At 33.5% G+C, this 15,158-nt stretch overlaps 1 protein-coding gene across 1 annotated transcript in view; it reads left to right on the top strand.

Annotated features, from left to right (window-relative positions):
• LOC136024702 (palmitoyltransferase ZDHHC16B-like) overlaps nt 1–8,446 on the top strand; it is a 44,684-nt gene extending 36,238 nt beyond the window's left edge. The window contains exons 5-7 of the mRNA XM_065700119.1: nt 3,448–3,660; nt 7,043–7,113; nt 8,407–8,446. Of these exons, the coding sequence (XP_065556191.1) occupies nt 3,448–3,660; nt 7,043–7,113; nt 8,407–8,446 (324 nt within the window). The remainder of the gene's footprint in view (nt 1–3,447; nt 3,661–7,042; nt 7,114–8,406) is intronic.
• Nucleotides 8,447–15,158: the final 6,712 nt, after the last annotated feature.

Below are 15,158 nucleotides of genomic sequence, written 5' to 3' on the forward strand. Positions count from 1 at the left end.
AAATTAAAATTGGCAGCTTTATGGGAATTTTTCACATTGGTTTTCAATTCACTCTACTTAAGTTACAAAACAAAGCTTAAAGAATACCCATCAGTTGAATTTATATTGAAAAATTTTCAAACTCCTTTTGTTTAGCACTTTTTGTCTTAAAGTACATTCTCTGGCATAAATACTTTAATCTTGGGAGATATGGCAATAACCAAGTAGTGGACCTTTGCCTTTTTTTATACACTATAGAGCTACTACCAAGCTATTCCACTATCACAAACAACCAAGGGGTTTTTCATTATATAGGCCGTAGATTCATGCAACGAATTCAAAGGTAATAACAATTTAAACATTAACTAAATGAGTAAGAGAAAATTGTGTGCTAGAGGTTTTTTGTTTCTCCAGTCTCTTCATCTAACCAACCTTTTTCAAATCCCCGTCCACCACTTTTCCACTTCCTATGCAGAATTGGTGCCGAAAGGGGGGGGGGTCCTTTTCTTTATGACAATCCATTTGGCACCGAGAAGCCCGTTCTTGGTGGGGAATTAGAGAAAATCTCTTGTGTTGATTTTGGCTAATATTACAGCTTAAAAAGTTAACTCAGCAGTCACAGAAGTGTACGCAAAAACGAGTAGGATTAGGGCAAAATGCTCAAACATTGAAATACGCTTGCTTAGAAACCCTAGTTTAAAACATGGCTAGTAGACATTGAGTCTATTAGGTAAAGTAAACATAAACATGAAGCAAACATAAACAAGAGGTCTAGTTTATTTTATAAGCAAATTCAGAACTTCCATAATAAGTACTTGCTCTCTTCTTCGTAGATTTGTCAATGAAAAGTGATTGACTCCTAATGGTTATACATGTGCACACGAAGGACAAATTCAAGCCTATAACCCCCTTCCGTCCCCAAGTGATGAAATTTTGTACTTTTCTCAATAACATCTACTATTTGTTGTATTATTGCCTATTTTATAAAATTTTATCTCACTCCTATTCGCATGGCCCTCTCCAGGCTAAAGTTTTACGTACAAGTCCCGCAAAGAGAAAACTTTTGAATTTTGAAAATAGTGCAAATGATAACACTAGTGGATATGTATTCATGCTAAGTCATGACACTAAGGAGTTAAATTTCTTAGGAGTACTGAGAAAATTCAAGTGTTATAGAGGTGGATATGTGAGAGTAACATTACCAGAGGAGTTAGTATTGAAAGATAACGCAAGTATAAAATTGTTTATGACGAAGGCCAACTTCTTGCTTGTGTTATGCTGCTCGTAACACGATACCACTTGATCAATCTTATCACTATCCACCTAGTATTAACATTCAACGAAAGATAAAAAGAAGACAGGTGTACCCCTTCAACATTATCCTTCATCATATCTTGTCTAGGTGCCTATACTGCAATCTATGTAAAACTAATGTTGTAATAGACAGAGAAATCACTGGTAAAATAAAAGAGAGGAAGAAAGTTAGGATATTGTTATTATGGCTCGTCACGATGTATCACAGGCGTTTGATTCGGGGATATATCCTCAGCTGCTGCTTAGTGCCAGGCACCGTGGTCTTGATAGCTCAATCCTACGTTTTTTCAAACATGTGTTTAGTAAACTTCATGTTTTTGTCAAATTGCCTTCTCAAAAAGATTTTGTTGTTTCAAAAGCTAAAATTTGCGTTTGGAAAGGCATTAGGCAGGACAGGGTATCATCACCTGGATTTTAAAGTAACAGTGTACTAGAGGGCCAGAAGAAAGTTAAGACATCGTTTATTTTTCGAGACCTTGATTTGTCATATTTAAATTATGCTAACGACGTCCTGAAGTTCAGTCGGACCATTTTTGGTATTGAAGAAAATTTTGAGATTTTTGTCCGAATTTGGGAAAATAGGGCTTTGAGTTTAATGCTGAAAAGAGTGAAGTTGTGTCAATTGGTATGTCACGCAATCGGCCCATCCCCGAAATTGTTTGTCTTGATGGTCATCCTGCTAAGCTGTCGCCAAGCATAAATTAACTTGGATTAACCCATTAGACGTGACTTAAACCATACTCGAGCACTTTCATTAGAATTTTTAGGTGCAAAGCTTTGCAAGGCATACGGCCTGTTTGTTCCTTGCAAAGCACGTTATAAAAGAAGAATGCTTTCTAAAATTTATGACGCATTTCTGTGCCCCATTTGTTAGCTTTGTCACCTGTTTGGAATGACTTTAGTACGTCAGATAAAGGATCTTGTCGGTCAATATTTTTTTGTTACGCTAAGTTCCTACTGGGTATTCCTCTGTGGGCCAAAAATCGGCGTGGGGTTTCTGTATATGGAGTTGTCGATCCGTTTGCTGTTGTCGTGGAGCGTAGGTTACGCTTTGAACAAAATTTCAATACTTCAAATAGTTTATTTAGTTCCTTTTTATAAAAGCTTTTCCTATTGAAGTTGTTTTATTGTTTCCTTCTTTTATGTCCCCTTTTATGCTCCATTCGACACCATTGTGTGTTTCTTTGGCTAATAAATTTTCATTCATTCATATATATGTATATATATATATTCGGTATATTTCCAAAATACCTTTCTTTTTCCTTGGATTTAGTCAGTGTGGCCAGTCAACTTTTTCACTTCAAGGTTTGATAGTGACAGATTCTGAGTCACAATGATTTGGGACGCTTACAACTTCAAAAGTACCGTAAAACTATTGATCAATATTTTTCTAACATTGGCCCATACTATTTCAAAATGTTGGCCCAAACAAGAAGCCGTAAAAATGAAGGTTTTACCTAAAAATTGTTTTTTTATATTATGTTTTATTTGTTATTTTGTCTTTTTATGTTTTTTTGTATTTTTCTTGTATTTTATATTGTTTTTTTTATATTAGGGTTTGACCTAAAAATTTAAATATATATATATATATATATATATATATATATATATATATATATATATATATATATATATATATATATATATATATATATATATATATATATATATATATATATATATACATATATATACATATATATACATATATATATATATATATATATATATATATATATATATATATATATATATATATATATATATATATATATATAGATATATATAGATATAGATATATATATATATATATATATACATATATATATATATATATATATATATATATATATATATATATATATATATATATATATATATATATATATATATATATATATATATATACCATGCTATTGATACTGGTACTCCAAAAGTACCATAAAACAACAGTTCAGTATTTTCCTTATACCGGCCCGTACTATTTCAAATATTGGCCCAAACAAGAGGCCGTAATAATGAAGGGTTTGACCTAAAAATTGTTTTCCTTCGTCAGTAATGATATTTGAAGCTTTCATTGCCGTTCTTGCTTTTTCATCTTTTACAAACTATAATAAACTATATTTTTATCACGTTAATAAACTATATTTATAGTTAGTAGAGTCGCATGCTATTGAGAATCAAGCACCACGACCACGAAATTGGCGGCGGTCAGCAATCATATTTGAAGCGTTGATAACAGTGGCAGTTTTCTTAGCTCTCGGTGCTCTGACTCTGTGGCACACGAGATTAATAACTAGAAATGAAACAAGCATTGAAGCATTGGAAAACTCAGATGTGAGGAATAAAATGAAAGAATCTGGAAAGGTAATATTAGCAAGAAATTTTCAAAATTTGGTGTAAATAAAATTAACAGTAAAGAAGGGATAAGATAAATTTTAATCTAGAATAAAGTCAAAATTTTTGGGAAAATAAAATTTACAGTAAAAAAGAAATAAAATAGAGGGAGAAAACTATAAGTAAAAAATAATTAACACTTATATCCAACAGTTCTGAAAGATGAGACCCAATTAATGGGAATAAGAAGTTTTTCAAAAACTTCACATGAACTAAGAAACTACTAAAAGCTTCAGAATGAAGAGCAAGGAATTGAGGTGGGGGAAGCTACCCTCACATATTATATTGTTTATGTTTTTACTTTTGATGATGGTTCATACTTTTGGATGAAAAAATTATTATTTTTTGATTTAATAAGTTAAGGTAAGGCAATTGATGAAACACTGTTAAAGTGTTTTAAATACAACTCTTTTCCTTGGGTTATGCCAGGACATTTTGGGGTCTAAAAAGAGCGCTGTTGGAAAAAGGGACACTTAATTCATTTTATTACCAATCGAACCCTCAAAGCTAATTTCTCATTGTTGCTCTTTTCTTGTGAAAAATAGTACTTGCGCTTTTAAAAGTAAAATAGTACTTTACTTTTTATGGCACTTGGTATTTACCAGGTTACATATAGCGACGGCAATTTCTGCCCGTCTGTCTGTCTGTCGGTCCCAATTTTGCTAGTTCGGGCACTTCTAGATAAGCTATGACGATGAAAGTTAGCAGGCGTATCAGGGACCAGACCAGATTAGAAATAGTCTCATCCCTGATTGGACCATCTGGGGGGAGGGGGGGGGGAGCGAGCGAACGAGATTGTTGAGAATAATTTCATATGTCGATAAAGCAAATGATGGTTCTTCTGAAGTGTGGCTTGCTGGTATCAGGGCATGATTCTCGCTTAGGGTGGGAGAGGTCTCAGATTTGAATCCTGGACCACCCCAATTTTTACATGAAGAAGATCCGTATCTAGATACGTTAACAGTATAGCGATCGCTGAAAGTCGGCAGGCGTATCGTTGGGGTAAATTCGGCAGGGACTGGACCAGATTAATTTTGAAATAGTCGCTTCTTCGATTCGACCATCTGGGGGGGGGGGAAGAACGGGTTATCAGATTTTGATGAAGTTTAATATTTAGAAGGACCTCGTGTCTCAGAGCTTTAATTTAAATCCCGACCGGATCCGGTGACATTGGGAGGAGTTCGAAGGGCAAACCGGAAATCTTGGAAAACGCTTAGAGTTGAGAAATCGGGATGAAACTTGGTGGGACAAACGTTACAAAACGGAATAAGAAGAGACTATAGGAACACTGTATTTGCAAGTTTATCTTCATATTAATTGCCAATAAAAAAAGAACAGCAAAATCGAAAACTCTAGTACCGAGTCTAATTTTAGGTTCTGACCTCATCACAAGTGCCATATGAGCTCTTGTTTTAAGAAGAACTAGAAAAACAATGGATGTTCAAGCTCTGATCAAACATGAAAGGTTTTCTAGGAAAATTTTCCCAGTTTAGTTTGTTTTGAAAGTTCGTTAATTGCTTTTCCATAAATTTCATTTTGTTGACACTATTTAGAATTTTTCATAACGTAATATAAGCTTATGCAACATATAGTTAATTGTAGAGCTTAAGGGTGCATTCAACGTTGATATCGTAATTATCGATTAACAATTTTCTCCACTGATATCTATTTCGCGTCGAAAAATTCTTAGAAATTACACCCCACCCTTTAGAACCTTTCTGTTCCGCATTTATAAAACTTACTATTTTGTGATTTTTGTTGGCGGTCGAATTAAAAATGAGCCGAATAACAAGTGTTGGCCGAATAGTGGACATAATTCTGTGTAAAGAATATTGTAATCAATACACTTAGAACGTGTAAGAATGTATTCTCTCATAGATTTTTCCAGAGTACTTTCTAGTTCAAAAGCTTTTATTTATTAAATTTGATTAGCTTTTTGACTGCAAACGTCCTTCAGTTGGACATTTGTCGTATTAGCACATTGTTAACAAAGGTTTCAACTTTCAAATTACATACCAAAATGGCACGCTCCACGCCCATACTTTAATCAGTTGTTCTTAAACGCAGTAAAACATCATGTAGAATTCCCATTTTGATTACACTGTTTTTATTCCGCTTATAAGCGAAAACGGAATATAAAATCTCAAAATGGAACTGAATCTTCAATTAAATTATTCTCGAGAATGTTTTATCAAGTTTCACGCTAAAATTGACCTCCTTGCAGAAAATTCCACGTCTGCGCAAAATGACTCAGGAATATCCTCCCCCAAGTAACCCGTCGCCTATGGAAATTATAGCTTAATAATAACGATCGTATTTTGAATTTTAAAATATTCAAAAATTCCCCCGTGTGGACGACTTTCCTCATGGAAAATTCCCCCGGGGAGATTTGCCCCCAACTGGACAATTCCCCTTCATAAGGGAATCAATTCCGTAAATTGAAAATCACGATCATATACCGAATCGATAAACACAAACATCGATGTTTTTCAAAAAAATTTCACAAAAGAGGTAATCCCAGGCTGATTAAATTTGTTCTTGACCGTAAATTTAAATAAATTACCCTATTTTTATTATTGCATATGCAAAAAGTCGGAAAAACATACAGATCAAATTTATTTTAACATAGAAAATCCCCACCCAGTGAATTTAGCTCTGATTTCAGTCAGTGCTAAAAGTATTAAGAAGGCCTTGGGGGGGGGGGGGGGGCAAGAGGAGATTTTATGTCTAAAACCTTTGCAATGGTGTGCTCAACAACGTCTTAAAGTTTCTTGACGATTGGGTGAACAGTGTAGTAATACATACAGGGAACACATACAGACATGCATTCGATTATATATATATATATATATATATATATATATATATATATATATATATATATATATATATATATATATATATATATATATATATATATATATATATATATATATATATATATATATATATATATATATAGATTATGTACTGACAATTATTGTTATTTTGATGATTATTTATTATATGAGTGTTTTTTATGTTTATTTATTAATTTTTATTTATTTTACTTATTTAGTAATTCAGTAATTTAAATGTGTTTTTTGAACCCCCAGCATCTGTACAGCGTACAGCACAAGTATAGGCTGTTTCAAAACTATTTTGAACACATTAATAGGCTAATAACACTATGTCGGATTGTTGAAGTGTTCCCCCCCCCCCCCATTGACTACTATTGAATATCTGTATATCTAATAGCCTATCTTTTTTTGCTATCTATTCTTTGCTTGTTGTTTATTTAGACATTAATTAGTTTTACTTACTGATTGTACATTAATTAGTTTTGTTTTGTGATTTATATTTTTGCTTTTAGATTTTTCGGAATCCATATGATATGGGATCTCTGAATAACTGGAAGCATTTTCTAGGTCTTACGAAAAACAGGCAAGTCTTTTTTTTTCTCTTTCATACTTATTGTTTCTAATAGGAGGCAAGGAGGAGGCAGTAGGCAAATATATTTTCACCTTCATTCTTTTACTATTTCTGTTTTTTCTAAAATTCCTATTTTTTCCTCCCTTGATTTTATTCCATTTCGTTTATTTGCAATAAAACAACATAATATTTTAATCTAGTCAAAATTAGAAAACAAGTATAATAAAAAAGGGGAAAAATCAAGAAAAGACAGTGAAAGAAAACAATACAGAAATAGCTTAGCCTTCTTCAAAGGGCTCATGGATTGACGCTACTTAAATGAGTCTTTTGTGAGGGTGCAGAGAATAAAAAACATTGAGGAGAATAGGCAGGCATCTTAGCAAGCTAACTTACTCATGAAGTAGTTGGATTTTGTCTCAGAATTGCCGATTATCCCCCTCCCATCCCTCCCTCCCTCCATTAAAATTTTTGATACTAAAATCGGTTATACAATATTAAAAATTGGTGCTTACATTTTTGAGCATACTTTTCTGACAGCATGTAAATAATCAACACAGAAAAAATGTAGATGGCGGGGTTTTCCTTTTTCAAAAAGTAACCGAAATGCGAATTTAGCTAATGGAAATTGAAAATTGGCTGTCGTGAAGATGAAATTTGTCTAGTTGTTTTTGAAAATGGATTACATTAAATGGAGTCCTAAAACGGACACCCTCAACCTGAAAAAATTCTATCGCTGATTCTTCTATCTTATTCTATGTATTTGATTCTTTTTCTCTTATGTTTCTATTCTTTTCTTTTCTTCTATCTTGTTGTCCAGACTTTTCGAAATTTCAGTTTTCTCTTAAGCTGTGTTATATTTCTCTCTATTTACTCACGGAATTTGCTGATAAATCCAGCTTTTGATGGGGAATGTAGTTTTGGCCGAATCTTAGACGCCGAAAAAAACTTCCCATTTGCGAAGAACTGTTCCCCAACAATAGGCGGAAAAATCAGAGACGTATTTTTTAGTTTTTACGATACCCTGTAAACTAATGCTGTGGACATAGTACATTTTGAGCTGTCATTGCTAAATTAGTCTACATATTTTTTTTAAGCGGGGGGGGGGCTCATTCTTCCGGTAAATTCTGGATTTCAGGATAAATCTTCTGATCAGTTAAAATTTTGGACATTAGCAATTATAATGGTAATAGTTTATAATGCACATTGCAAGGATTAAAGAAAATAGTAGAAAAAGTATAAAAACTATACGAAAAACGGAAAGGTATTTTTAAGTTTTTCCTTTCTATTTTAAAATTTGTTTTACAGTACACCTTTTTACGATACACTTACATATACTTACACCTAACACACACTTATATAACAATAACTTTCAGTTGCCACAACTAGAGGCATTTGTTTTGATTATGATTGAATTTATACAGAGGAAAAGCATTGTCAACTTTAATTGATTAGTTTGATTATTGATCTGTACATTCCAACGTGGCAACATTGACGAAAATGCGGCAACAATGCCCTAGAAGCTTCATAATTTTGAAACAGCCAAAAGAAAAAATCTTCAAAAATTGAGTTTTTCATGTATTCCATAAACCTTAAGAGATTTTTAGGGAGTGAAGCTGTGCATTACAATGTCCTTCGTACTTTGAAATTTCTAAATCCTGTTTCTATTTCAGAAAGTGGTATTCTGTCCTATTCCCGTCTGTATTCCCTCCCTTTGGCAACGGAGTCAATTGGGAAATAAATTCAATTCGACATTACTGCTAGTTATTTAGTTTTTTTGAGTCCTTCGTTGAAAATCATTTACCTAGGTGAGTTTTTTTTTTTTTTTTTAATTGTCCTTTTTATGTTTTCTAATAACATTAAAATTATATCCTTAGACAAAATCAAAAGATATGGAGCAGAGGTAGTCGAACCTATATTCGAGCCACATTACCTGTTCATAAAAAGCTAATATTTATGGATGATATGTCTTTTTTAGTTTAACGTCAGGCTTGTGCTACAGGAGTGGAAGAATAAAGCAGTACCGAAAGGGCTTTAAAAAGCCTATATTTTAATTTAACTTATTTAATAACAAATTTAACTTATTTAATGTATTTACATTAAACTAATTTAATCAGACTAAACTTGTATTTATATTACATTGATGAACCAGTCGTGTGTAGTTCTCCTGCCGCGCGGGCACCCTGAGTCCAATTCTTGACTAATGTTACTTTTGAACTGAAAGTTCTAACTATAAACAGTGAAACGAAAACGCTAAAGAAAACTTTGTAAACGTTCGATTTTGCCCCAAAATGCGTGAAATAGTACCAAGTGCTTTTTTCGGCTACTCGAAAGAATTAAAATATTAGACCGAGGGCGTTCTTGAGTCAGAAAATCGTTAGCGTTTTTAGCGTTAGCGTTAACTTTTTTATCGATAGCGTAAACCAGTCTAGATAAAGTTTAGTCTCAAGGCTGTTTCCAGAATTTCTTCTCGGAGGTGTTTCGCAAAAAAAAAGAAAAAAAAGTATCTTTAAAATCAGGTTTAAAAAGAAGAATTAGTGATTATCATTGTTTCTGTTTAGAAAAATTTGTTTACATGAATTTTTGTTACTTTTGTACAATTCTTCGTAGAGATTTTAAGGGGAGGTTGGGAGGGGGGCGGGTGTTCAAACCTAAAAAACCCATCCTTTTGGATACGGCCATGTAAAAACTAATTTGCTTTCAAGTATTTTCTACTAATGCTGTGTCTTTCTATGTGTTTCTATATTCATTATACGTGCTAATATCTTTTCTAATTTATTAAAACTTCACTCTTATTGGTCGATCATACAGATTATCGCTTGAAAGTTTAACATTGCTCAAAGCTTAACACTAGTGAACAATTATAATGGCGAAATATAAATATTGGAAGTCTTAAATAATGCAGCAATAAAAAGAAAACTAACAATTGGAAAGATACCAATAGATCAACTGTTTATAAAAAAAAATCGACAAATAATTTGACATTGGGGTTTTATTTTAATTATCTTAGGAGAATAAAACTAATTTTTTTCCTAAAATCGGCTATAAGAAATATCAAATACTTCGAATATTTTTCAGTCACTTTAGCTAAACAAACCCTTATAAAATATGACAACGTGATGATTTTATCAAATGTGTTTTTCATAGAAGTTCCAGGAGAAGTTTCTTTCATTGTGCTCCATTGTTTTTTGCTTTTTTTCGTTTTTTCTTTGTTTATAGATGGGTAATACAGACCCATTCATTCATATAGGTTAGCGCTTGAAAGTTTAGTATTGCTCAACTCGACAAATTAAGGTGGGTAGTTGCTATACTCTAGGGTAAATTTTATTTTATCTTCCAAGAATGGCTATTGTGTGTCTGAAGCGTTTCACATTTTCTGCTCAAGAGCTATACCCCTGACAGACAAAGTTATGTCTCTCGGCTGCCCCAAAGGCATTAAGCTGTGGCTTATGACTAATTAATATTGTTTTGTCATTGTCCCACTTAAATGTTGCATCTGACGTTTTCACACTTCTGAGACGGGAGCTAAAAACCGCTAGATAAGCTGTTCTCAAATAAGAAGGGCGTTGTAGGTTAGGAGAATTAAAGTGTGATGAAGATGAAACATATATTACCCTGGTAATCACCCCTTTGATCGGAGAGCCTGCGGTTTGATATAGGTTCGCAATCAGAGGGGAAGCAGAAGAAATTTTTGGATGAAGTGGGGGGGGGATCTGTACGCTCACTTGCTGATCCTCCCTTCTAGAAAAGCTAAATGAAGGGTTTTGACAGTTAATTTATAACTGTTGAAGTGTTCGATACAGCCTTTAGGAGTGACACCCAGGTTAAGTTGCTCGCAGACTGCGTTAAACCGCCTAAAGCCAATACTCTGATAAATCACCCTTTTCCATTTCATTCTAATTCTCCTCCTCCTCAGCTTTTAAAAATACCCTTCTTTCGTATTTTCATTGTTTTTTTTTGTACTCTCGCTGAAGAAGATTGAAAAAGTAACAAAAGGGCTCCCTTCCCCTCTTAGATTTTGAAAAATATATTGATACCCCCCCCCTAGTTTCCATGAACAACTTCTGCTTTGCTCACTTGCTAAAGAATTTCCAATGACTTTAAGCAGTTTCTATTATCGGTCCTCACCCTAACTTGGAGCTCTTTTTTTCTTATTGCTGGCTAGCTATTTAGTGGAACCTTTTTTTATGGATGTGGACTTCTATACCTAATTAGTTTTCCAAGCCACCTTATGTTGATATTAGCCACCTTGGCCGTTCTTTTGCAATACTTAAGTTTCTATTCAAGTTTTAATCAGTATCATATATTAGCAAAACAACCATTATGGTTATATTAATATTTTGTTTAATTAACAAAATAAATTATATTATTAAATAAAATAAATTAACAAAATAACAATCGGCATTAATCATGGCCGAAGTCAGTCTATGCCATCATTTGCCACCTGAAAGTAAAATGAACAAACACACCAAACATTGCTAACACGTTGAAACTGAAAAGGTCTCAAGTATATATGTTTTCAGTTGGTTAAAATTTGTATCTGTTTCTAAACATTTCTAAATTTGATCACGCATCTAATTTCAAATGGGGTATTAGGTTTAATCTGGGTTTCTTTTGAATACAGATAATCTAGCGCAGACAGGTACACAGAAGGCGGGCTCTAAATCACAATATTTTTACAATGTGTACTATATTTTCTTGTATTTTATAGACAATTTGCACTTTTTTATTTTTTCTAGCTGTGCCTCCCCCCTCTAAAAAAAAATCCCTATATTTTTAAGCTGGTGTACTTAAAAGAACAATGGTTCATTAAAATATTTAGTTTTATACCCAGGAGCTGTCGCCAGAACTCTGTTTTGGAAGTCATGCATTTTATTGACAACTTATGTTTCTATTTATGTAATAATTTTTAGTGAGAAACAACTTTTTTTTGGCAGATTTAGAAACTGGGAAGTGCCCTAGTCAGCTCTAATATTAAACAAGTAATTATTACGGACCGAAAAAGGCGGGATTTTGAACCACAGGCCTCTATTGTTCCAAGAATGAATATAATTTAATTTCGTCTTGGGATACATTCCACAGTGCCAAATGGTCAATAATTTACATAAGAGGCGGAATTTGAAATGTTTTTAAGATTAATTTATGATATTTTTCACCGATTCCTGGGCTCTGGAATGCTAGAATCTAAGTTGTAATAACTTGATTCCAAAAATGAAATTTCAGCTTGATGAAAAACTTCCAAAAAATTTCCAAAATTTCCAAAAGCTGCGCACGCAATTGCAACGACGGTGATTATCTTGTTAAACGATCAATAATAATTTAATAAATACATATTTATTATTTATTTATTTATTTATTTGTAAATTTTTCTCGGAAATTGTACTATGTTTTTTTTCCGAAAATTGACATGCTGCAATTTTCCGATGTAAGAAAACGATCTAGATTGGTTAAGACTTTGGGTAAATTTGTTCGGGGCTTTAATTTTGGGGAAAATATTTTTTATGAGTGACGTCACAAATACTTGGAACAGTTATAATATCTGAAGATGAGTGTCCGTGCTACTAAGTATTTTAAAAAGCACATTACGATTTAATTTGATCCTCGACAGTAAAGAATAATTTGTCGATATAAACATGTACAAAAGTTTGCCTAATAAAATGGAATGAACTTAAATTTATTTTACGAAATAGATTAAAAAAATTACTTTCAAACAGGTCGTGGTGGTAACGAACTGTAAATATTGAGCGACCCAGCTCAATAGTAACCGAAACTCTAGAAAACGGAATTTTGATGCCAATATCATCAAAAGAATCGGATTTTTATGCTGATTTCAAATATATAAGTTTCACTAACTATAACCATACCCATCATAGAATCTTAATGAAAATCACACCATCAGATTCAGCGTATCACAGAACCATACTGTAGAGGTTTCAAGCTTCCATCTGCCAAATATGGAATTTTTTATTTTTTGCCAAAAGAAAGATCACAGATGCGAGTTTTTTTTTTTAGGGGTGATCAATCGACCCAGTAGTCCTAGAATATCGCAAGAGGTCTCATTCAAGTTATAGTTCCTTCAAGAGACAAAAAAATTGGAGGGCAACTAGGCCCCCTCTCACGCTCATTTTTTCCTAAAGTCACCGGATCAAAATTTTGAGATAGCTATTTTGTTCGCATAGTCGGAAATCTAATAACTAAGTCTGTGAGGATGACTTAATCCCCCACAGTCCCCGGGGTAAGGGCTGCAAGTTACGAACTTTGCCCATTGTTTATACATAGTATTGGTTATTGGGAAGTATCCAGCCGTTTTCAGGTTGGTTTTTTTCTGGTGGGGGTTCGGGGGAAGGGGGTTACGTGGGAGGATCTTTCCATGGAGGAATTTTGCATGGGGGAAGATTATTTTTCCATGGATGGGGCGCCGGATTCCCCAGAATTATTTAAAAAACGATAGCAGCATTAAAACTTAAAACAAACAAAAATTATTACGTATATGAGGGGGTTCGCCCCCTCGTCAACACCTCGTTTTTTATTTAATCTTTTCATGAAGCGAAGCTTTGTCCCTTGATAATCATATTTGATTTGGGAATATTTGATTGGATATGGGGAATTTAATGTTTCCGCTTTTTTGTCTGATTTAGGTCTTGCAACGTAAATTCACCAAAAATTCTTACTTAATAAGATTCGAGAAATTCCTATAAAGTAGGCTTCAGGGTTACTTCCAGTTAAACTTGGATTTTAACTGGCTTTAGAAGCAGTGTTTCACAGAACTTTGTCCCTGGATATAGCCTAGGCTATAGCCTGTACAGGAGTCTGATGATTGTGATGGTTTGTATTGATTTCTCATCAGCAGTTTGTTCATAATGCCTAAAGGCCCATTCACACAGAGATCTTACTAATACCAAGATTTAGCTAGTTCTAATTTGACCCAATCAGATTCCTCATGATATTTTCTGATTGTTTGAAAATTTTATGAAGAATTCCGATTGACCAAATTAGCGCTAGCTAATTCTCAGTATTAGTAAAATCTCATGGCGAATTGGCCTTAAGTCCACCTTAAAGTCTTTGATTAATCCATTTTCACTAGCCTGCTTTTAGCAAAGCTGTTGGATTTTTTTGTATTTTGAATTCCTTATCTTTATCTATCTTGTTCAATAATAGCCCAAAGTAAAAATACAATTAACTGAATAAAATATAAAACTATGTCCTAATGGAGTGGTTATCACGCTAAACTTGAAATCCTTTTTCCGTAAGAACAGGGATTCGAGTTCTGACGTCGCTGGTTATTCTGTTTGGAACGAGGGTCAGTAACGTGACTCTGTAAACTCGGTCAGGGTCGACCCAGTTCTAAATCAGAACCTGAGGAAGATAAAAAGGAAGGGTGTTCGAATGATCAGTATGGCTGGCGTCCAACTGCCCATTGTTGCCCAACTGCAACCTGGCTGAAGGGCTGTGAGATGGAGATCAGCGCCGGCGATAGGCACTGTAAAGTTTAGGGCTATATTCTTTACTTCTACGATCTTATTCATTAATCTCGAGAATGAAATCTTGAATATTCTAACATGACAAACTGCTTAGACAAATTCTGCGTTATTATATACTGATCAAATTTCTTTTTTTTTCAGATCCTAACCTGAATAACAAGTTATTAATAATTTTGATGTATTAGAATGATAATGAGAAATAGGAGGAACGTTTTTTTTTATCAAATCAAAAACTCCTTAAGCAATTGTTCCAAGTACTTTATTCCAAACACAACCGGAGAACAAACATAAAGTAAAAGAAACACCTCTAAAAAGGGGTACGATCTTCATACAAACCTACACCATAAGTTTGAACATGTCTGAGAATTTTGAAGCGGGAGTTCTAAACTCCATGTCCAAAATTAACCGAAATTTCATATTCTTAAGTGAAGCATCTTCATCAAGAAATGGGTATTTTTCTTCTGGGTTTTCTGTTGCAAGGAGCCGTCATATCCAACAAGTAGTCGTTGAACATCGGTAGAGGTATTTTTTAAATGGAGATATAAAGTTCGTTAGCGCTTAATAAATAATGAAAGAATC

This window comes from Artemia franciscana, chromosome 3 (genome assembly GCF_032884065.1).
Source record: "Artemia franciscana chromosome 3, ASM3288406v1, whole genome shotgun sequence".
Lineage (NCBI taxonomy): Eukaryota > Metazoa > Arthropoda > Branchiopoda > Anostraca > Artemiidae > Artemia > Artemia franciscana.